This window comes from Oncorhynchus masou, chromosome 11 (genome assembly GCF_036934945.1).
Source record: "Oncorhynchus masou masou isolate Uvic2021 chromosome 11, UVic_Omas_1.1, whole genome shotgun sequence".
In the NCBI taxonomy this organism is placed as follows: domain Eukaryota; kingdom Metazoa; phylum Chordata; class Actinopteri; order Salmoniformes; family Salmonidae; genus Oncorhynchus; species Oncorhynchus masou.
Window position 1 is genome coordinate 30,604,784 of NC_088222.1, and position 22,397 is coordinate 30,627,180.

Genomic DNA, 22,397 nt, shown 5'->3' on the forward strand with positions numbered 1-22,397 from the left:
TCAAATCAAATGTATTTATAAAGCCCTTCTCACATCAGCTTATATATAAAGGTGCTGTACAGAAACCCAGCCTAAAACCCCAAACAGCAAGCAATGCATGTGTAGAAGCACAGTGGCTAGGAAAAACTCCATAGAAAGGCCAAAACTTAGGAAGAAACCTAGAGAGGAACCAGGCTATGAGGGGTGGCCAGTCCTCTTCTGGCTGTGCCGGGTGGAGATTATAACAGAACATGGCCAAGATGTTCAAATGTTCATAGATGACCAGCAGGGCCACATAATAATAATCACAGTGGTTGTCGAGGGTGCAACAGGTCAGGACCTCAGGAGTAAATGTCAGTTGGCTTTTCATAGTCGATCATTCAGAGTATCTTTACCGCTCCTGCTGTCTCTAGAGAGTTGAAAACTGCAGGTCTGGGACAGGTAGCACTTCCGGTGAACAGGTCAGGGTTCCATGGCAGCAGGCAGAACAGTTGAAACTGGAGCAGCAGCAAGGTCAGGTGGACTGGGGACAGCAAGGAGTCATCAGGACAGGTAGTCCTGAGGCATGGTCCTAGGGCTCAGGTCCTCCGAGAGAGAGAAAGAATTAGAGAGAGCTTACTTAAATTCACACAGGACACCAGATAAGACAGTAGAAGTACTCCAGATATAACAGCCTAGTCCCCCGACACATAAACTACTGCAGCATGAATACTGGAGGCTGAGACAAGAGGGGTCGGGATACACTGTGGCCCCGTCCGACGATACCCCCGGATAGGGCCAAACAGGCAGGATATGACCCCACCCACTTTGCTAAAGCACAACCCCCACACCACTAGAGGGATATCTTTATCCACCAACTTACCATCCTGAGACAAGACCGAGTATAGCCCACAAAGATCTCCGCCACGGCACAACCCAAGGGGGGGCGCCAACCCACCACTGGTGTACATGGCTAAAGAGTTTTATTTTCACGTCATCCAACAAATTTAAACGCCTGGAGTTTGCTGAACGACATTGGCACTTGGATTGAAACCAGTTGTATGGTCAAATTAAATGAAAATTGAGCTCTTTGGCCACGCACACCAGTTGTGGGTTTGGCGACGAATGAAGGATTTGATAGGCAGACAATAACTCCATACTTACTGTAAAATATGGAGGTGGATCCTGGGGCCTTAGTTAAAGTTAACGGCATCATGATCTTTACCCAGTACCAGGACATTTTTGACAAAAACCTGGTTGTCTCTGACGTGAGGCTAAATCTTGGCCACAAGTTGATTTTCAAGAAAGACAATATCCCCAAGCACACAAATTCCACAAATAAATTGTTAACTGACCACAAAATCTGCATTTTGCAATGGCCATCTGTCTCCGGACCTGTGGTTTGAATTCAAGAGGGCAGTCCATAAGCACATACTGTAAGTGCAGATTCTGAATGGAGGAATGGTCTAAGATCCCTCCCAATGTGTTCTCCATGTATATTGAAAAAGGCTCAGTGCTGTTTTCCTCGCAAGGTGAAAGATATTGAAAACGGGTGCAAATAATTTTTACCTTAATCTTTTTTAGAAAAAACAAATATTACTTTTTAAACAAAATCTCTTTCTCTGCACAATTGTATGAGTATAAAATAATACAATTCCCCAATTTTATGGAGCATACAGTATAGCTCAGTATTTTTATTATACAATATTTTTTGCTAATCTTTATCAAGGGTGTTCCTGGCTTCATGTTCTCATGTGGCAGAATTCCAAATCAGATTTTTCAACACACACACACACACACACGCTATTCTTGTGGGGACCAAAGAATTGACTCCCATTCAAAATCCTATGTTCCATAACCTCTAACCCCAAGTGGTGCAGCAGTCTAAGGCAAAGCATCTAAGTGCAAGAGGTGTCATTACAGTCCCTGATTTGAATCCAGGCTGCATCATAGTCGGCCGTGATTGGGAGTCTCAATCTTATTGTAAATAACAAATTCTTATTGTAAATAAGAATTTGTTTTTAACTGACTTGCTTAGTTAAATAAAAACATGTAAATTAAAAACCTAACTGTAACTCTATACCTAAATAGCCTTTTTCCTTGTGGAGACCAGCGAAATGTTGTTTGTTTTACTGTACTTGTGAGGACTTCTGGTCCCCACAAGGATAGTAAAACCATACACACACACAGTTAGCAACAGGTGAAAATATGGATAGGTTTCCATCTAAATTATAGCTAGGTTTCCATCTAAATTGCGACAGATTTTCATGCGAATATTCTCATCTACCTAAAACAATATGAACATTTTTCCACCAGAGATGTGTTTACATGAAATGACTGTTTGCGGATAAAAGCATGTGCGTGATGACGTGGTGCACATAAAATAACTATGACAATTAAATTCCCATATATCGAATGAAAATAGAAATTAAATGGGTTTCCATCACATTTTCAACTCTCCTGATGGTTTTGTCACAAACACTGTTGCGTTATATTGTAAATGTCCTCACATCTTGTCTTGGCACATGCATTCTTGCCAACAGCTCATAGATACAGTGCGAGTCGGCTACCTACATTATTAAAGATTATTATGGATATGAGCAATATTATTTGTATTTGTCAAATGGCAGCCAAGCATCGATCATTTTACCAGAATAAGACCATTGATATTTTTCCAAGCTCATTACCTTGCACATTCACCACCCTGTGAAGTTCATTATCATTAATTCCATCTGTAGCCTAATAAACTGAATGTTTTCCCAAATCGTAGTGGTAGGACCACACAACATATCATCACGTGACTCCAAGTTTGCTTGGATATGATGGTTATAAATATGTGTATCAATATTTGCGCATAAAGGCGTTTCCACAGCCATTACTTGCATAATTAATTTTACCGACACATAAAGATCCTACCATGTCGAACGACCAAATTATCCATCGGCATTTATAAATTGTACGGGCATTTCATGCTTCCATCAGCCCGGTCGTGACTTTTTTCATGCGTCAGATAATTAATCTCGATAAAACGGTTGGATGGAAACGTGTTTAGTGAGCTTCAACCGAAAACTTGTTGCGAGCATATCACCAGTTCTAATGTCCTTTCTGAAAGTTGAATCAGTAGTGCTACACGACAGAACAGCAACTCAGGTTCTAGATGATCGGGGGTACTTGTCTGTAATAGAGACTTAATGCTACACGACAGAACAGCAACTCAGGTTCCAGATGATCGGAGGTACTTGTCTGTTAATAGAGACTTAATAGAGACGCAAGCAAGCAGGCAGGCAGAGGGATACCAACATGACTATATACTCTACCGCCTATTGTCTAACGCAGCTGCCACTGGGACGACTGCGGTCGCAGATGCAAGTGCAAAATCCTCTAATCCAGGCAATATGGCACCCTACAACTGTAACATGGTGTTAATATATCTCATCTAAAAAATAAACTCATTTACGAAAGCACTCCTGAAAGAAACCTTCTAAACTAAACCTCCAAAGGCCAAACATCACTACTAAATTAAGTGATGAGTTTATTTTTTTGTTGAACTTTTGTCAGGTGATCAATTTGAAAGATCTCTCAGCCCAATGCGTTTCTATGGGCTTATTTTGGACCGAAGCTTGTGAACCTTTGGCAAATCTGTAACGGGTGTCGTCATCTGAAGAGGAGGAATCGGACCAAAGCACAGCGTGGTAAGTGTTCATGCTTTTTATTTAAACTGAACACTAATAACAAAATAACAAAGATAATGAACGAAACCCAAACAGTCCTGTGGGGTGCATGAAAAAACTAAACCGAAAATAACTACCCACCAAGCATAGGTGGAGAAAAGCTGCCTAAGTATGGTTCCCAATCAGAGACAACGATAGTCAGCTGTGTCTGATTGAGAACCATACCCTGCCAAAACAAAGAAATACAAAACATAGAAAAAGGAACATAGAATGCTCACCCAAATCACACCCTGACCAAACCAAAATAGAGACATAAAAAGCTCTCTAAGGTCAGGGCGTGACAAAATCGATGTAGGCCACTTGACTATCATCATCATCATCATCATCTCGCACATCGTATCGTAGGCATTAAAAATAGTCTCATGCACTCATTGACAGAATGCGCCCTCAAGCGGTCCAGACCGACAGAAATTCTGGCCATTCAGAGGTGAGAATTAGATGTGACCTAATTTCCTGTTTATGTGCCTGTAGCTTCATGCTAATAAGGATATTTCTTTGCTACCTCCACCCAGAAATGGGGAAGACAAAAATTGAATAGCAAAAGGATACTGTTTATTTAACTATTTAACGTGTTCTTTATTCAATGAGAACGTATTTTGACAACGGTACTGGTACTGAAATCAAAATGCCTTGCAAAATCAGCAGCTGAACAACAATGACAGTCAAGAGCACGTGGCAATGAGCAGCACCAAGCATGTTCGGTTTAATAGCTGCGGCAACAGCGTCCTGCCAGTATCGCATAGAAATGCAGAGGTCTCTGAAACTTGAGATCATGTGTTCAACAATGAACTACCGAGGAAGATTGGACTGTAATTAAAACTGCTTCCTTTGAATGACCAAATTCAAGAATTACAGACCATCATTAGAGACAAGTGAGTAATCTTTTGTCAGTACATAATAATACCACAGAGTGCGTGTCTGGCACTGGGTATTGATCTGTATTATCATGCACCAGATGATGACTGTTTAATAATGTGGAAATTACACATTGTATACCAAGTGAATGGTCAATCGACACCATGTTACTATTTATAACTGTCATATTACACTGGACTTATAGTACCAGTCAAAAGTTTGGACACACCTACTCATTCAAGGGTTTTTCTTTATTTTTTATTTTTTTCATTCACTGAGGAAGTACCCTTGTGGGGCCCCTGTGTTGAGAATCAGTGTACCGGATGGAATGTCACCACCTGGGGGCGGTCCGTCAGGATGTCCAGGACCCAGTTGCATAGGGAGGAGTTCAGTCCCAGGGCCGTGAGTTTAGAGGACACTATGGTATTGAAGGCCGGGCTGTAGTTGATGAACAGCATCCTCACATATGCATTCCTTTTGTCCAGGTGGGAGAGGGCAGTGTGCAATGCAATGGTGATTGTGTCGTTTGTGGATCTGTCAGGGTGGTAGGCGAATTGGAGCGGGTCGAGTGTGTCGTTGAGGGAGGAGGTGATGTGGTCTTTGTCTAGCCTCTCGAAGCACTTCATGACTACGGAAGTGAGTGCTATGGGTCGGTAATCATTCAGCTCAGTTACTTTTCCTTTCTTGGTCACGGGGATGATAATGGACATCCTGAAGCAGGTGGGGATATCAGCCTGTGCTAGAGAGAGAGATTGAACATGTAAAAAAAAACAGGGGTTCGGGACCAAATCATTTTCTGATAGTTTTGTTCTGAACAGAACCACTATTTTTTTGTTCCGTTCCACTGTTCCGACCAGCAAAAAAAGTTCAGAACTGGTTTGAACCCAAAACAGTACAGGTTTATATTGTTCCTTCCTGTTCCTCTTTTTTTAACCTGTGAAATCAGTTTTTTTGATTTAGCTCATTAAGTTACTTCACCCGTCAGTGTGGATAGAACAGGAAAGCTAGTTGTTTACATGTGTGGTGGACAGATAATGGTAGCCTATGGTGCAAGATGTGACAAACATTTTATGGGTAGAGAGAAAGCGAGAGAGGGTTGAGGAGCAGGCTTGAAGCACTAGGCATCTTGTTATGACATGCATTATCTGAATTAGGTCCACATAATTATACCAATGTGATAACTAGGCCTATAGTATCCTTAACTAGCATTGAAAAATGTCATTCATTCATCTAGTTAATGAAAAGAATCAAGCCCTATTTTCTCGAAGCTTCTAACGTCAGTAAAGTAGCCTATGCTTCAGAGGGGGGAGTGGCACGTAGCCTAAACACGCACACAAACTGGCAAAGATTTTCAGCTTGCAGGCAGATGCTGGAATACCTTTTGGAATGACAGAGTGAGGGCTTTGCATAGTTGCTTTGTTGTGTTTTTTTTTTTTTGTGGGACTAGAAAAAAATGCCTGGAATGTATAATAATGTTATTAACCGGTTTACTTTCTTTTAAAATAACGGTTCTGTTCCAGAACAGTATAGATAATTTTCATTCCCGGTTCCGTTTCTGTACCTTGGATAAAATGATTTTACTGTTCCCTGAACCAGTTCCAACCCCTGCCAAAAACACAACAGGCAACTGGTTAAGCATGTTCTGAGATCGCGGCTAGTGATGTTGTCTGGCCTTGCGAGGGCTAACACGTATGTCCTACATGGAGACCGTAACCACGAAAACCTTGTTGTCCTCAGGGGCTCTCTTCGGCTAATAGTCACCGATGTGCTCAAAGCATAAGAAAAAGCTGCTTACAGTGGGGTAAAAAAGTATTTTGTCAGCCACCAATTGTGCAAGTTCTCCCACTTAAAAAGATGAGAGAGGCCTGTAATTTTCATCATAAGTACACTTCAACGATGACAGACAAAATGAGGGAAAAAAATCCAGAAAATCACATTGTAGGGATTTTTAATGAATTTATTTGCAAATTATGGTGGAAAATAAGTATTGATCTGGGTCCGTGACATTGGAGGAGATGTTCCTGAGGGGTTTTGCATTCAAGATTCCCTCTACTTCTGTAAGCACAGTGCAGAGCACAGTTTCAGTGACGATCTGTTCCTTGAGTATTACCTTGGGAGCAGTCTTAAATGATTTCACCTCTCTTTCCCACGTTCCACCAAAGTGAGGAGCGCTTGGTGGGTTGAACTGGAATGTTATCCTCTGTTCGGCCAATTGTTCCTTCAGGTGGGGGGCCATCGCTTTGAAGCCTCTCCCAGTTCTCGGTCTCCTCCAACGAAGTTCGTACCACTGTCCGATCGAAGCTCGAATGACTTGCCTCGTTGGTGTAATGAAGCGTCTTAGAGACATCAGGAAGGCATCGGCATCCAGGATCTCCAAAACATGTGAAGACATTTTTGCCAATGAATAGAAAATGAAATACAGAAATATCTAATTTATATAAGAATTCACACCCCAATGTCAATACTTTGTAGAAGCACCTTTGGTAGTGATTACAGCTGAGTCTTTCTGGGTAAGTCTAACATGCTGACCACACCGTTCATGTCGTGTGCGCAAGCATTGCTAAATAAATGTATACATACATGTTATTTAATCATTGCACCCACACTGCTTGCAAGCGTCTGTGTAGCCAGGCGCTAAAATACAACATGGTTCTATTTGTGATGCAAGTCCCATCTCCTCATTGGTTTTTAGGAGCATATACCCACGTGGGTGATTGAAAGATGAACTGAGGTCCACACTCCAGGCCAGTCGGTAGTGGTAATGCACCTTAAAGTTGGTTGCCAACCCCCATATGACAAACTTTTACCCCTTTTATCTGTGAATTAATTGTCAGGGGAGTAGAGACCCTTGTGCATTTCAGGTAAAATAACAACCAAATGTTTATATCCCATGACAAATTAGCTAACAACAGCAAGTTAGCTGGCTAAATTGCCATAAATGTTTAATGCTTTTTGACCTGCCCCCAAATTAATATAGTTGTTTCAGAGTTTGGTTTTATATTTCAACCTTTTTCCTGATCGTGTCTGGTGTGGGGGGACAAAATCAACATGCGTGCGGTCTGGTCAGCATGTAAGAGCTTTCCACACCTGGATTATGCAACATTTGCCCATTATTCTTTTTAAAGTTCTTCAAGCGCCGTCAAATCAGTTGTTGATCATTGCTAAGGAGGGGAGCAACTGCGGCCCCTGATGATGAGTTTAGATTTTGTTGTTGCCCCCACCCCCATCAATGTTGCCCATCCCTGTAACTCAGTCACATTCACGGTCTTCTTGGTAAGCAACTCCAGTGTAGATTAGGTCTTGTCTTTAAGGTTATTGTCCTGCTGAAAGGTGAAATGATCTCTCAGTGTCTGGTAGAAAGCAGGATTTTTGCCGGTTCTTAGCTCAATTCCGTTTATTTTTTTTATCTGAAAAACTCCCCAGTCCTTAACGAATACAAGCATACCCATTACATTAGGCAGCTACCACTATGCTTGAAAATATAGAGAGTGGTACTCAGTAATGTGTTGTATTTGCCCCAAACATAAAATGTTGTATTCAAGGACAAAATGGGAATTGCTTTGCCACATTTTTTTAAATATTAGTTTAGTGTCTTGTTGCAAACAGGATGCAAGTTTTGGAATATTTCATTATTTTCACTCTGTCAATTTGGTTAGTATTGTGGAGTAACTACAATGTTGTTGGTCCATCCTCAGTTTTCTCCTATCACAGCCATTAAACTCTGTAACTGTTAAAAAGTCCCCATTGGCCTCATGGTGAAATCCCTGAGCAGTTTCCTTCCTCTCCGGCAACTGAGTTAGGAAGGACGCCTGTATCTTTGTAGTGACTGGGTGTATTGACACATCATCCAAAGTGTAATTAAGAACTTCACCATGCTCAAAGGAATATTCAATGTCTGCTTTTTTATTTTTTAACTATCTACCAACAGGTGCCATTCTTTGCGAGGCATTGGAAAACCTCCCTGGTCTTTGTGGTTGACTCTGTCTTTGAAATTCACTGCTCGACTGATGGACCTTACAGATAATTAATTGTGTGGGGTACAGAGATGTAGTCATTGAAAAATCATGTTAAACACTCTTATTGCACACAGATCCATGCAACTTGTTATGTGACTTGTTAAGCACATTTTTACTCCTGAACTTATTTAGGCTTGAATACTTATTGACTGAAGACATTTCAGTTTTTTGTTTTTAATTCATTTGTAAAAATTTCAATAAACTTCCACTGATATTATGGGGTATTGTGTGTAGGCCAGTGACACAAAATCTAAATTGAATCCATTTTAAATTCAGGCTGTATGGCAACAAAATATGGAAAAAGTCAAGGGGTGTGAATACTTTCTGAAGGCACTGTATGAATGAATGACATTTTATTTTTTGTCAAATCGCCAGTTGGCAGCCCATCCCTTATGTGATTAATTGACAAACTTCACAATAATTAACTGTGATAATTCAGTGATAATTCTTCTTCCAGTGTTCTCTGCCGTGTGCATCGCATAAAGAGTGATGTGCACCATGTCATTGCTCACTCTGCTTTGTGTGTATTTTTCTAGCTGTCACTCAAAATGGTGAGGAGCTGAAGCTCATTGGCTAGAACTCTAATTGCTAAGGGGCTGGCCCACATTGGGGAAAATGGTGCAGCACAGCTTCCAGAAAAACAGTCGCTTTCACACTAGAGATTTTGTGAAAGACTCATTTGTATAATGCACACTGTATTGTTTTGACCCACTCTGTTTTTCCACAGATCAGAGCAGTGGTTGAAGAGGGACTCAATCAGCTGCCATACAGCGAGTGTACAGTGACCACTCCCACAGGTTAGACATATTGAGTGAAATTAGTTTGAAATTATAGAAATTGGGCAAATACTATGCATTACTGTAAAATGTCTCACCAAGACCAGAACTGACTATTTTAATCTCTCGCTCTCTCTCCCAACTCTTCCTTCAGGGCATAAGTATGATGGCGTGAAGTTTGAGAAAGGCAACTGCGGTGTCAGCATTATGAGAAGCGGTAAGACACTGATTATATAGGAGATTAAAGGAAAAATACATCTGAATTGGTCTCTGACTAGAATCCCTGACTGGTAGATTTGCCTATACGCATCTGACATACATAGTACTATCCAATCACTTTTTGACTTATCAGTTGCTCATCATTACTACGTCTTGTATGAGGTTTCATTTGAATGAACTGAGTGGAATTCAACATCTATCCATTTCTGTGTGTGTGTGTGTAGGCGAGGCCATGGAGCAGGGACTCAGAAACTGCTGTAGGTCCATCCATATCAGTAAGATCCTCATCCAGAGTGACGAGGACACCCAGAAGATCAAAGTTTACAACGCCAAGTTCCCCCTAGATATCAACAGGAGGAAAGTCCTCCTAATGTATCCCATTCTCACTACGTAGGGATCATCATGTCAAGTATGGATCACCAACAGACTCAATACAGTACTAACTCCTCCTCGGGACAAAGAGTTCAGGTGAAGTGTTGCTCTACCCTGGGCCCAAGGAACTGTGCTGTTGGAGTCACTTTTTGAATGAACCAGAAATTAGGACTAAATTGCTCCCGTTAGCAAGGCAATAGTGTAATAGTCATGGGCATCCCCTGTTTTTATGAAGAACACTTGACAGTGGGACTCTTCCACTTGATTTGCTCTTTGCAACACGTTTTCTGTTAAATGACACCTTCCAGCTAAGATAATTGTGGGAAGGTGTCTTTTATTCGGCTCTGAAAATGACCTTGGTAGGTAGCGTGCTTCATATTTTTCAGCATAATTTATCCCAGGCAGATAATTACACATTTCTGAGGGAAACCATAAAGAGCTCACTGGACGGCAATGAAAATTATGAATAGGCCAAATGGAGCCACTGAGAGTGAAGTAATGGTCATCTTTTTGTCCACTAACTAGCATCCCTCTCTGGGAGGATTGAAAACCTGCCTTGAGACAGATCAAAATGACATTTTATTATTTTATAGAAAGTATCAGCAGATGAGTCATAGTAACGATCACTCAAGGCTAATACTAAGGACAGACTTTTCTTCAAGACGTCATTCATGTTGCCTGTTCCTCGGTCAAGTCACTGTGATGTCTGTCCTGTTTTTATGCTATCTAATATGCATATGTTCTGTCTTCAGGTACAGATAACACCGTGATTGAGGCTGTGAGAGTTCTGACTGAACATGGTCTCCGGGCCAAACTCCACCCCTCACCTATATAACACTGCCTCACCTATATAACACTGCCTCACCTATATAACACTGCCTCAGCTATAGTCCCTACCTTTAATATGGAAGTAGACTTCATAAGGTTCAACATTCTAGGGTTTCATACTACACCCTGTTTTCCATTCATTCCGGGCTCTATTTGTAACTGCGCAAGTGTGAAGCATGTGTTAGTTTGCAATTTCGTCATGCAAAACTGACACAGTGGCATTTTCCAGCCTTAATGCTCGGTTCGGCAATTTATAATATCAGCTTGCTTGCGCTAAGGTGGGAGGGGTAGCCATATTTGAGGCTTGTTTATCAGGACACACCTCAAATATGGCCACCGGTCGAGGGGAACTCTATGAAAATAGTGATGGATAGCCTACTTGAACAAACCAAATGCAGGCATGTGAATTGTGAATAATTAAAAAGCATTAGAGCAAAAACCTTCCAAAATATTTCAAAGCACTCGCAGTAGACCATTTAAACCCCCTTTTATCTATAGGCTACTTTTGGTTAAAGACCAGGACAAAAATACACACCTATGCGTTGCTTCTAAACCAGCCTTGATTAAGGGGGCGGGCAGGCTATACTTGGCAGGCTATACTTGGCAGGCTATACTTGGCTTTTAATCAAATTAAACGAAATGGGGGGAAACCAATAGTATTTTTATGTTGTCGGTTGTCCCGCTGTCGGTTGTCATGCACACCTGTCTGTCTTCGTGCGTCTTTGAGACCCTGGGCTATTGTTTCACTGGTATGGTCATCGGGGAAGTATGACGTCTTGAGGCATACATTAAGCAATGTCTATTTTTCATCTATATAGTGGGACTGTTAAACTTAGGTATGGCTCCAACATTCTGCTCGACCATAGATCGGTTGTGGTGGAAAAGCAAGACACATTAGCCAGCTTCTCAGTGACTCTTTGGCGGGTAGCAATGTATAACCGCGGCATTGCTTCTTCCGCAAAATACTTGCGGCTTGGTAGCTGATATTTGGGGTCAATTGCACAAGCATTTCGCTACACTCGCATTAACATCTGCTAACCATGTGTATGTGACAAATAAAATTTGATTTGATTTGAAAAAAAAAATTGTGTTAAGTAGCTTTTTGAAGCCAGGCTTCTCCACTGTATAGAAGGGGACCATATATTTTGCTATATGATAGGTCACCGCACCTGTTATCTCCTTCCACCTCAAAGTTCTTGTCATATGGGATGATGTTTGAAAATTATGCAGCTATGGTATATTTAAGCAATAAGGACCGAGGCTAAAGGCTGTTCTTATGAAAGACACAAAATAAATGTACATGTTACAGGCACTAAAATGCAACTTGGTTCTATTTTTTATGATTGACGTGCCGCAAGTCCCGCCTCTCCCATATCCTCATTAGTTTTTAGGAGCATATACCCACATGGGGGATTTTAAATCTGAACTGAGGTCCAGACTCCAGCCCAGTTGGTGGTGGTAATGCACCTTAAAGTTGGTTGCCAACTGCAATATAAAGTCAGAAAAAGAAGAAAGCGTTTGAAGGAGGAGAGATGACTAAAAATGAACTAAGTATATGTGGATTAATTGTCGGAGTAGAGGACCTTGTGCTTTTCAGGTAAAATAACAACCCAACGTTTATATCCCAGGTCAAAATAGCTAGCAAAAGCAAGCTTGCTAAATGGCCATGAATGTTTAATGCGTTTCGACCTATCCCAAAATAACAATGGTGGTTCAGACTTCGTTCTGATACTTCAACCTGCGCGTCCTGATCACATCTGGAGTGGATGGACAAAATCAACACGCCCGCGATGGCACACCATATTTCGTAGCAATTGTCTTTCGACACACTGCACAGGACATTGGTTTGCTGAACATGTAACTTCTCAAACCTGAACCACTTCCTTATGATAGAACAAACATTGCTACCCTTTGTGGGAATGATTTCATTCTCACAAGAGGCTGAGCTGGCTTCCTCATTGTAGAATGCCTGCCGCTGCACTTCATGAGCATGGTTACAACTTGGGGAAAGGCTGGTCAGGATTGTGATTTGTGGACAACTTTTGTGCATGTGTTGTGACACCGTTGGGGCATGGTTCGGTTCACTATGGCTTGACAGAGCAAGATGTCGCATTTGCCAACGTTCTAACTCAAACCCTCATAAAAACAACAACACCTTGATTCTTTCCATACAGCCATTTGGTATATTGCACCTAAAACATACAGTACCAGTCAAATATATTGATTTAATTGTATTCATTTGAATGTATAGTACCAGTCAAAAGTTTGGACACCTACTTATTCAAGGGTTTTTCTTTATTTTTACTATTTTCTACATTGTAGAATAATAGTGAAGAAATCAAAACTACAAAATAATACATGGAATCATGTAGTAACCAAAAAAAGTGTTAAACAAAGCTAAATGTATTTTATATTTGAGATTCTTCAAAGTAGCCACCTTTTTCCTTGATGGCAGCGTTGCACAATCTTGGCATTCTCTCAACCACCTTCTTGAGGTAGTCACCTTGAATGCATTTAAATTAACAGGTGTGCCTTGTTAAAAGTTAATTTGTGGAATTTATTTCCTTAATGCGTTTGAGACAATCAGTTATGTTGTGACAACGTAGGGCTGGTATACAGAAGAGTGTCCTATTTGGTAAAAGTCCAAGTCCATATTATGGCAAGAACAGCTCAAATAAGCAAAGAGAGAATCAGAGTCCACCAATACTTTAAGACATGAAGGTCAGTCAATACGGAACATTTCAAGAACTTTGGAAGTTTCTTCAAGTGCAGTTGCAAAAACTATTGAGTGCTATGATGAAACTGGCTCTCATGAGGACTGCCACAAGAAAGGAAGACCGAGTAATCTCTGCTGCAGAGGTTAAGTTCATTAGAGTTACCAGCCTCAGAAATTGCAAATAAATGCTTCACAGAGTTCAAATAACAGACACATCTCACCATCAATTGTTCAGAGGAGACTTTATGAATCAGGCCTTCATGATCTAATTGCTGCAAAGAAACCACTACTAAAGGACACCAATTAGAAGAATAGACTTTCTTGGTCCAAAAAACACGAGCAATGGACATTAGACCAGTGGAAATCTGTCCTTTGGTCTGCTGGTTCCAACCGCCGTGTCTTTGTGAGATGCAGAGAAGTAGAACGGATGATCTCCGCATGTGTGGTTCCCACCGTAAAGCATGGAGGAGGTGGTGTTATGGTGTGGGGGTGCTTTACTGGTGACACTATCTGTTATTTGTTTAGAATTCAAGGCACACTTAACCAGCATGGCTACCACAGCATTCTGTAGCGCTATGCCATCCCATCTGGTTTGGGCTTAGTGGGACTATCATTTGTTTTTCAACAGGACAATCACCCAACACACCTCCGCTGCGTAAGGGCTATTTTACCAAGAAGGAGAGTGATGGAGTGCTGCATCAGATGGCCTGGCCTCCACAATCCCCCGACCTCTACCAAATTGAGATGGTTTGGGATGAGTGCTCAGCATATGTGGGAACTCATTCAAGACTGTTGGAAAAGCATTCCAGGTGAAGCTGGTTGAGATAATGCCAAGAGTGTGCAAAACTGTCATCAAGGCAAAGGGTGGCTATTTGAAGAACCTCAAATATAAAACAGATTTTGATTTGTTCAACACTTTTTTTGGTTAATACATGATTCCATATATGTTATTTCATAGTTTTGATGTCTTCTATTATTCTACACTGTAGAAAATAGTCAAAATAAAGAAAAACCCTTGAATGAGTAGGTGTTCTAAAACATTTGACCAGTAGTGTATTTAGCCATGGAGCATGTTCTGATTGGCCAGTGAGGGTCCAAGCATTGACACAAGTCTTGACACACCCATAACCTTTTTTAATCAAAACCCAGCCATTTCGTGCCATCACCAGCTACTGCACCCTTAATTCCAGTTGTGAAAATAGCAATTATTACTGACACACTCCCTATAATGCTTCCGCCAGCGCTAAGATTTACCATGGTATTATGTTTGTTAAAATAGAGCCCTCAGTCTTATTGAAAGCACTGCAAGTCTAATGGTTGTGTCCATCATTCAAGAGTTCCCAGAAATCACCATACTGACCACCGAGGTGTACCCTGTGGCTCCCACACACTTTGGCCAGAGGTACCTTGGGACAGACTAGTCAGCCCTCCAGGGCCATTCATTGGGATACCACACTATGAGAACCAACGATTGAATTGTCCCTCTCTCTGTCCGATGTCAATTTGTCCACTTATTTCAAAAGGACTTGTTACCCTGCTCAAGAATGCTGCTTCGCTGTGTACTCCGCCTTAACCTGTGCTCCTCAGTCTGACACAAACAATGCAAAGATTTTCCTGGAAACAAGAAAAGCACATTCCATGCAGGTCTTTTAGGAACTAGTTTAGCGAGCTTGCATGTACTGCTGCCATTTTATTTATTCAGTTATGGTAGTTAATTCTAGGTTGTTTTCCCTCAACAGAAAGTCTAAAAAAGTCAAATACAAAAAAAAGTTTTTTCAATGTATTCTATTGTCATTATTATTGCCACAAACTGTTTTAATGTATCATAAAACTCAGAAGAAACAAACCACTCGAGAAACGCTGACCAGATCTAAAGTTGAATTTGATGGTATGCACAATTTGGACATTTCAGAGTGGAAAAGTCGAGAAAAAAAAGCTCAGACATACATTTCCCCTTTGACAAGGAATACACAGATAAAACCCATAGAAATACAACAGTGAATGAATGATTAACTACATTCTGAGAAAATTCTTCAGTCTATTGAGTGTATTGACAAAGCATGCCCCTTTTCTTTCAGAGCAGGTTTGAGGATGGAATATATCCCATTTGTAGAGGATACGGAGTCATCTTCATACACAGTGCTGTGAAAAAGGATTTTCCCCCTTCCTGATTTCTTATTTTTTTGCACATTTGTCACACAAATATTTCAGATCAAACAAATTTTAATATTACACACTGATAACCCAAGTAAACACAAAATGCAGTTAAGTGATCATTTTATTTATTAAGGGGAAAAAGCAATCCGAACCTTCATGGCCCTATGTGACAAAGTAATTGCCCCCCTTGTTAAATCATGAATTTACTGTGGTTAATCACATTTTCTGGAAAGCTGAGTTCAATTTCACTAGCCACACCCAGGCATGATTACTGCCAGGCCTGTTGAATCAAGAAAGCACTTAAATAGCACCTATCTGACGAAGTGAAGTAGGCCAAAAGATCTCAAAAAGCAAGACATCCTGCCGCGATCCAAAGAAATTCAGGAACAGATGAGAAACAAAGTAATTGACATCTATCAGTCTGGAAAGGGTTACAAAGCTATTTCTAAAGCTTTGGGACTCCAGCGAACCACGGTGAGGGAACATTATCCACAAATTGAGAAAGTTAGGAAGAGTGGTGAACCTTCCCAGAAGTGGCAGGCCTACCAAAATTACCCCAAGAGTGCAGTGACGACATATCCAAGAGGTCACAAAGGAACCCTCAACAACATCTAAAGAACTGCAGGCCTCACTTGCCTCAGTTAAGGTCAGTGTTCATGACTCAACCATAAGAAAGAGACTGGGCAAAAATGGCATGAGTTCCAAGGCGAAAACCATAGCTGACCAAAAATAACAAAGGCTCTTCTCGCTTTTGGCAAAAAAACATCTTGATGATCCCCAAGACTTTTGGTATAATATTCTGTGGATTTACGAGACAAAAGTTGAACTTTTTGGAAGGTGTGCGTCAAGTTACATCTGGCGTAAAAGTAACATAGCATTTCAGAAAAAGAACATCATACCAACAGTCAAATATGGTGGTAGTGTGATGGTCTGTGGCTGCTTCAGGACCTGGACGACTTGCTGTGATTTTGCTCTCTACCAAAAAATCCTGAAGGAGAATGTCCAGCCATCAGTTTGTGACCTCAAGCTGAAGCGCACTTGGGTTCTGCAGCAGACGATGAGCAGCAAGTCCTCCTCTGAATGGCTTTTTTTTTTTAAAGGTTCTGGAGTGGCCTTGTCAAAGTCCGGACTTGAATCCGATTGAGATGCTGTGGCGTGACCTTAAAAAGGCGGTTCATGCTCAGACCCTCCAATGTGGCTGAATTAAAACAATTGTGCAAAGAAGTTGGCCAAAATTCCTCCACAGCGATGTGAAAGACTCATTGCCATTTATCACAAACGCTTGATTGCAGTTGTTGCTGCTGAGGGTGGCACAACCAGTTATTAGGTTTAGGGGGCAATTACTTTTTCACATAGGGCCCCAAAGGTTCGGATAGCTTTTTTCCCTAGATAAATAAAATCATCACTTAACTGCATTTTGTGTTTACTTGGTTTATCTTTGTGTAATATTTAATTTAGTTTGATTATCTGAAACATTTAAGTGTGACGTGCAAAAAAAAAAAAAAATCAGCAAGGGGGCAAATACTTTGTCATAGCACTGTGTGCCTGGCCGAAATTCTGTTGAGACAACACAGAAGTTACTACTAGCTAATAACTAAAAAGAAGTAAAGCTTTTGAACATATTCCTCATCATGCAAATACTTTTTCTTTTTAAGTGCACCATTTTTATTGACACTGATACAGAGGAGTGAAATCACCAGATTCTACCTCATGGAATGTCTCTCTCCCTAGGATGTCAGGGAGGTCTCTCGAGCTGAAATCATGCAATAAATCAAATGAAATGTCAACACGGCAAACACCGACAGAAACAATACTTCTGCTCTGCAAACACCATTCACTGAGGCTCTCGTGAAAATGTTCAGAGACATAATAATACAAAGTGCTCAACGTGATAAACCCTCTGGCCCCTAGGTGGCACTACAAACCATCATTTCTGGTGCACTGGCATGATTTTCAGGCACATTAATTACATTGTGGTGAATGTCATTCTAAAGTGTGTTAAGTGGCAAAGATAGAGAGCATGTTTGATTTCAAACAGTCACCAGTTTATCATGCATTCTAGCAGTCTGGAATATAATGAGGGGAAAGGAACCACTATTAATTTGAACAGTTAATCAAATCTAAGAAGATTAATATCGGGAAATATGATTCAATTCCATATCCATGAATAGCTTAGAGAGCAAAAGATGTCTTGTCCACAGACCATTTAGCAAGGCTGCCTGTCATCATACTAACCAACCTAACCTATTTCCGGACTGCTATGACATGTAGATGACCAATAGGTATAACAGTGAACGAACATGTGGGGTGTCTTGACAATGATTGAGTGAGTACCTGTAATTAGTGCAAATTAATATGTACAGTGGCTTGCAAAAGTATTCACCCCTCTTGGCATTTTTCCTATTTTGTTGCCTTACAACCTGGAATTAAAATAGATTTTGGGGGATTTGTATCATTTGATTTACACAACATGCCTACGACTTTGAAGATGCAAAATATTTTTTATTGTGAAACAAACAAGCAATAAGACAAAGAAAATGGTAAACTTGAGCGTGCATAACTATTCACCCCTCCAAAGTCAATACATTGTAGAGCCACCTTTTGCAGCAATTACAGCTGCAAGTCTCTTAGGGTGTCTCTATAAGCTTGGCACATCTAGCCACTGGGATTTTTGCCCATTCTTCAAGGCAAAACTGCTCCAGCTCCTTCAAGTTGGATGGGTACCGCTGATGTAGAGCAATCTTTAAATCATACCACAGATTCTCAATTGGATTGAAGTCTGGGCTTTGACTTGGCCATTCCAAGACATTTAAATGTTTCCAATTAAACCACTCAAGTGTTGCTCTCGCAGTATGCTTAGGGTCATTGTCCTGCTGGAAGGTGAACCTCTGTCCCAGTCTCAAATCTCTGGAGGACTGAAACAGGTTTCCCTCAAGAATTTCCCTGTATTTAGCGCCATTCATCATTCCTTCAATTGTGACCAGTTTCCCAGTCCCTGCCGATGGAAAAACATACCCACAACATGATTCTGCCACCACCATGCTTCACTGTGGGGATGGTGTTCTCATGGTGATGAGAGGTGTTGGGTTTGCACCAGATATAGCATTTTCCTTGATGGCCAAAAAGCTCAATTTTAGTCTCATCTAACCAGAGTACCTTCTTCCATATGTTTGGAGAGTCTTCCACATGCCTTTTGGCGAACACCAAACGTGTTTGTTTATTTTTTTCTTTAAGCAATGGCTTTTTTTCTGGCCACTCTTCCATAAAGCCCAACTCTGTGGAGTGTATGGATTAAAGTGGTCTTATGGACAGATACTCCAATCTCTGCTGTGGAGTTTTGCAGGTCCTTCAGGGCTATCTTTGGTCTCTTTGTTGCCTCTCTGATTAATGCCCTCCTTGCCTGGTCTGTGAGTTTTGGTGGGGGGCCGGCTCTTGGCAGGTTTGTTGTGGAGCCACATTCTTTCCATTTTTTATTATTGGATTTAATGCTGCTCCGTGGGATGTTAAAAATGTCTATATTTTTTTTATAACCCTACCCTGATCTGTACTTCTTCACAACTTTGTCCCTGACCTGTTTGGAGAGCTCCTTGGTCTTCATGGTACCGCTTGCTTTGTGGTGCCCCTTGCTTAGTGGTGTTGCAGACTCTGGGGCCTTTCAGAACAGGTGTATTTATACTGAGTTCATGTGACACTTAGATTGCAAACTGGTGGACTTTATTTAACTAATTATGTAACTTCTGAAGGTAATTGGTTGCACCAGATCTTATTTAGGGGCTTCATAGCAAATGGGTGTGAATACAAATGCACGCACCACTTTTCCGTTAAATGTTTTTGAAACAAGTTATTTTTTTCATTTCACTTCACCAATTTGGACTATTTTGTATGTCCATTACATGAAATCCAAATAAAATGGATTTAAATGACAAAATAGTAAAATGCCAAGGGGGTGAATACTTTTGCAAGGCACTGTACCTCATAGGTCAATCAGTATGTGTGGTTGTTACCGTACACCCAGTAGTCATACACTTACATTGTTGAATTAGACATTAACAACAGACATGGTGATTTCCCAAAACAAGGGATCAGATTCAACCGAGACAAAGTCCCCATTTAGAACAGCTTAAAATATTCACCAATGGAAGACTGCTCTTATATACAGTCATGTATTTGTTGTGACCAGCACCAAGACATGACGTCATTACTGCTAATTGTCAGTGCACCTAAAGAGCCACTTCGGTTTCTACCAAGTGCTATAATTACCTATTAAATGATAACCAGAGAGAAAAACATAGCTTCCAGTTGCCATAGACACATAGAAACTACAGTATTCACCACAATCCTTCCTATTGCTCCAAGAGCTCACTGAATGTATGGGCCATTCATCCAGTCACAGGCAGATGAACAGTCGCTGGCTATGTGATTCTCAGGAGTCAGGCACTACGGAGCTCTTCCCTGTATGGGCCATTCATCCAGTCACAGGCAGATGAACAGTAGCTGGCTATGTGATTCTCAGGAGTCAGGCACTACGGAGCTCTTCCCTGTATGGGCCATTCATCCAGTCACAGGCAGATGAACAGTAGCTGGCTATGTGATTCTCAGGAGTCAGGCACTACGGAGCTCTTCCCTGTATGGGCCATTCATCCAGTCACAGGCAGATGAACAGTAGCTGGCTATGTGATTCTCAGGAGTCAGGCACTACGGAGCTCTTCCCTGCTGGATAGTGTCCGGCACCGCTCCAAGACCTCCATCTACATTAGATGCCTTGGATTGGCTGTTTGCCTATGAGACAAATACCCAACAGCAAACAGACAAACTGTTCCATAAAACCACACCCAAACCCCTCCATGTTGTGATAAGATAAGAATATGTACAAAATGTATTTCATGCTTAAAATGATTTTAGATTCAACTAAATTAATGATTATTTCACATGTTAAGCTGCAGTTTGATGTAGCTATAAAGGCATTTGTACTTACCCAATGTGGATCTGTTTTTGGCCACCAGCCAGTAGTGGTACCTAGAAAAAACAGTCACCAAGAACATCAGAGCCATCAGCATGAGGAAGAGCACATGTAACTTAGCAGGCCTGTGAGAGAGAGAGAATAAATGAATGAATGACTTCCTCTACAGTAGATCAACATTTGGCAGTTTGAGTATAAAATGGATTTTTTTGAGATCCTGAAGCCCATTGTTGTGCCATTCATCCACTGCCATCACCTGTTTCAGCATGATAATGCACGGTCCCATGCAAGTATTTGTGCACAATTCCTGGAAGTTGAAAATGTCTCAGTTCTTCCATGGCCTGCATACTCACCAGACATGTCACCCATTGAGCATGTTTGGGATGTTCTAGATTAACGTGTACGACAGCGTGTTCCAGTTCCCGCCAATATCCAGCAAATTCGCACAGCCATTGAAGAGGAGTTGGACAACATTCCACAGGCCACAATCAACAGCATGGTCATGTCTATGCAAAGGAAGTGTCGTGCTCCATGAGGCCGTCACACCAGATACTGACTGGTTTTCTGATCCACCCCCTTGCCTTTTCTGTATTCCCAGTCATGGGAAATCCATAGATTTGAGCCTAATGAATTCATTTAAATTGACTGATTTCCCTATATGAACGATAACTCAGTAAAATCTTTGAAATCGTTGCATTTATATTTTAATTCAGTATAATTTGAGAAATATACATAAAATGTATTTGAAGTATAGATTTTTTTGCTCTAATATACTATACTAAATATATTTAAGTCACAGCACAGTTGAAAAATATATGGCAAATAGAAATCAAAACTGGATGGTGTTAAGAGATAGATGGTGTTGAGTGGAGCTGAAGGGTTAATAACAACAAGAACTCATGTAAGACATGCTGGTCTGTAAAATGTATACAGGTTCAGATCTTTTGTGTAACAGTCAAAAATATGGCAAATACAAATTAAAACTGGATGCTCTTCAGAGACACAGTAGACGGGAGGGGTTGAGGGTCGCTGAAGGATGGGATTAAAAAATACAAAAAACTACTGTAAAATATACGGTCTGTAAAATGTATACAGTTTCAATTTATGTCACATGCACAAGTACATCGAATATGTATAAGCTGGAAGTAGAAGCCTAAGTGTTTTTGTCCATTAGTTTACTCCAATTAGGGAGGGGTGGTAGGGTTCAGGGAAAATAAAGGAAAATATATTTACAAAAATAAAAATGATGCATATATACAGACACAAATATATAGGAGGGATTGGTAATGATGCAGCAATATTAAGGCTGATCTACCCCCTCCCCTCTTAATATACTTAAGTATAAAAGTGTCCCAATTTAGATCATTGTAAGTTTATTGAATATACTTAAATGTTATACAAATAAACTTGACATTCCGATTGGGATTGAAAGGCAGAGAAATGAAACAGCACTTGAATTTAAGGCACAAATATGGTTGCAACATTTATGTGTCAACACAAGAAATCCTGGAAAAGTGTTTGAGGGCAGGAAGCAGATGCTCTGTGTCTTACTACATACAGTATGCTGTAGATGGGATGTAGTAAGACACAAAGCATCTGCTTCCTGCCCTCATCAAACACTTTTCCAGGATTTCTTGTGTTGACACAGATAAATGTTGCAACCATTTTCTAGGGCTCTGGACACAGGCACAGAGAGAGAGAGAGATATCCTCTTTTTACTTCCCCTGCGAAGAGGAGAGGGGGCAAAGAACAAGGACAGAAGACTTACATTTCACAGGCGGAGCAGTGGTGGCAGATTTGGCAGAGCCT

At 40.9% G+C, this 22,397-nt stretch overlaps 1 protein-coding gene and 1 long non-coding RNA gene across 3 annotated transcripts; one reads left to right on the forward strand and one right to left on the reverse strand.

Annotated features, from left to right (window-relative positions):
* The first annotated feature begins 4,884 nt into the window (after nt 1–4,884).
* Nucleotides 4,885–11,840, forward strand: LOC135548501 (uracil phosphoribosyltransferase homolog). Of its 2 annotated transcripts, none has more exons than XM_064978181.1 (4): nt 4,885–5,180; nt 9,288–9,357; nt 9,491–9,553; nt 9,780–11,840. In XM_064978181.1, exons 1-4 carry the CDS (start codon nt 5,136–5,138, stop codon nt 9,947–9,949), a joined length of 348 nt encoding a protein of 115 aa, XP_064834253.1. In that variant the 5' UTR covers nt 4,885–5,135; the 3' UTR covers nt 9,950–11,840. The 2 variants fall into 2 exon arrangements, with proteins under 2 accessions (XP_064834253.1, XP_064834254.1); XM_064978182.1 differs by lacking the exon at nt 4,885–5,180 and adding an exon at nt 5,188–5,264.
* A 5,931-nt stretch (nt 11,841–17,771) lies between these two features.
* Nucleotides 17,772–22,115, reverse strand: LOC135548502 (uncharacterized). The gene is made up of 3 exons (XR_010456837.1): nt 20,942–22,115; nt 20,604–20,644; nt 17,772–20,407 (listed from the first exon to the last, which is right to left on the reverse strand). It is a non-coding gene; the product is annotated as an uncharacterized LOC135548502 (long non-coding RNA).
* Nucleotides 22,116–22,397: the final 282 nt, after the last annotated feature.

Bases quoted from the DNA above. Each gene is read 5' to 3' on its own strand.
- LOC135548501 (XM_064978181.1), top strand. From the start codon at position 5,136: ATGTGGTCTTTGTCTAGCCTCTCGAAGCACTTCATGACTACGGAA. The intron at 5,181-9,287 runs GTGAGTGCTATG...GTTTTTCCACAG, and splicing joins AGCACTTCATGACTACGGAA to ATCAGAGCAGTGGTTGAAGA. The intron at 9,358-9,490 runs GTTAGACATATT...CTCTTCCTTCAG, and splicing joins TACAGTGACCACTCCCACAG to GGCATAAGTATGATGGCGTG.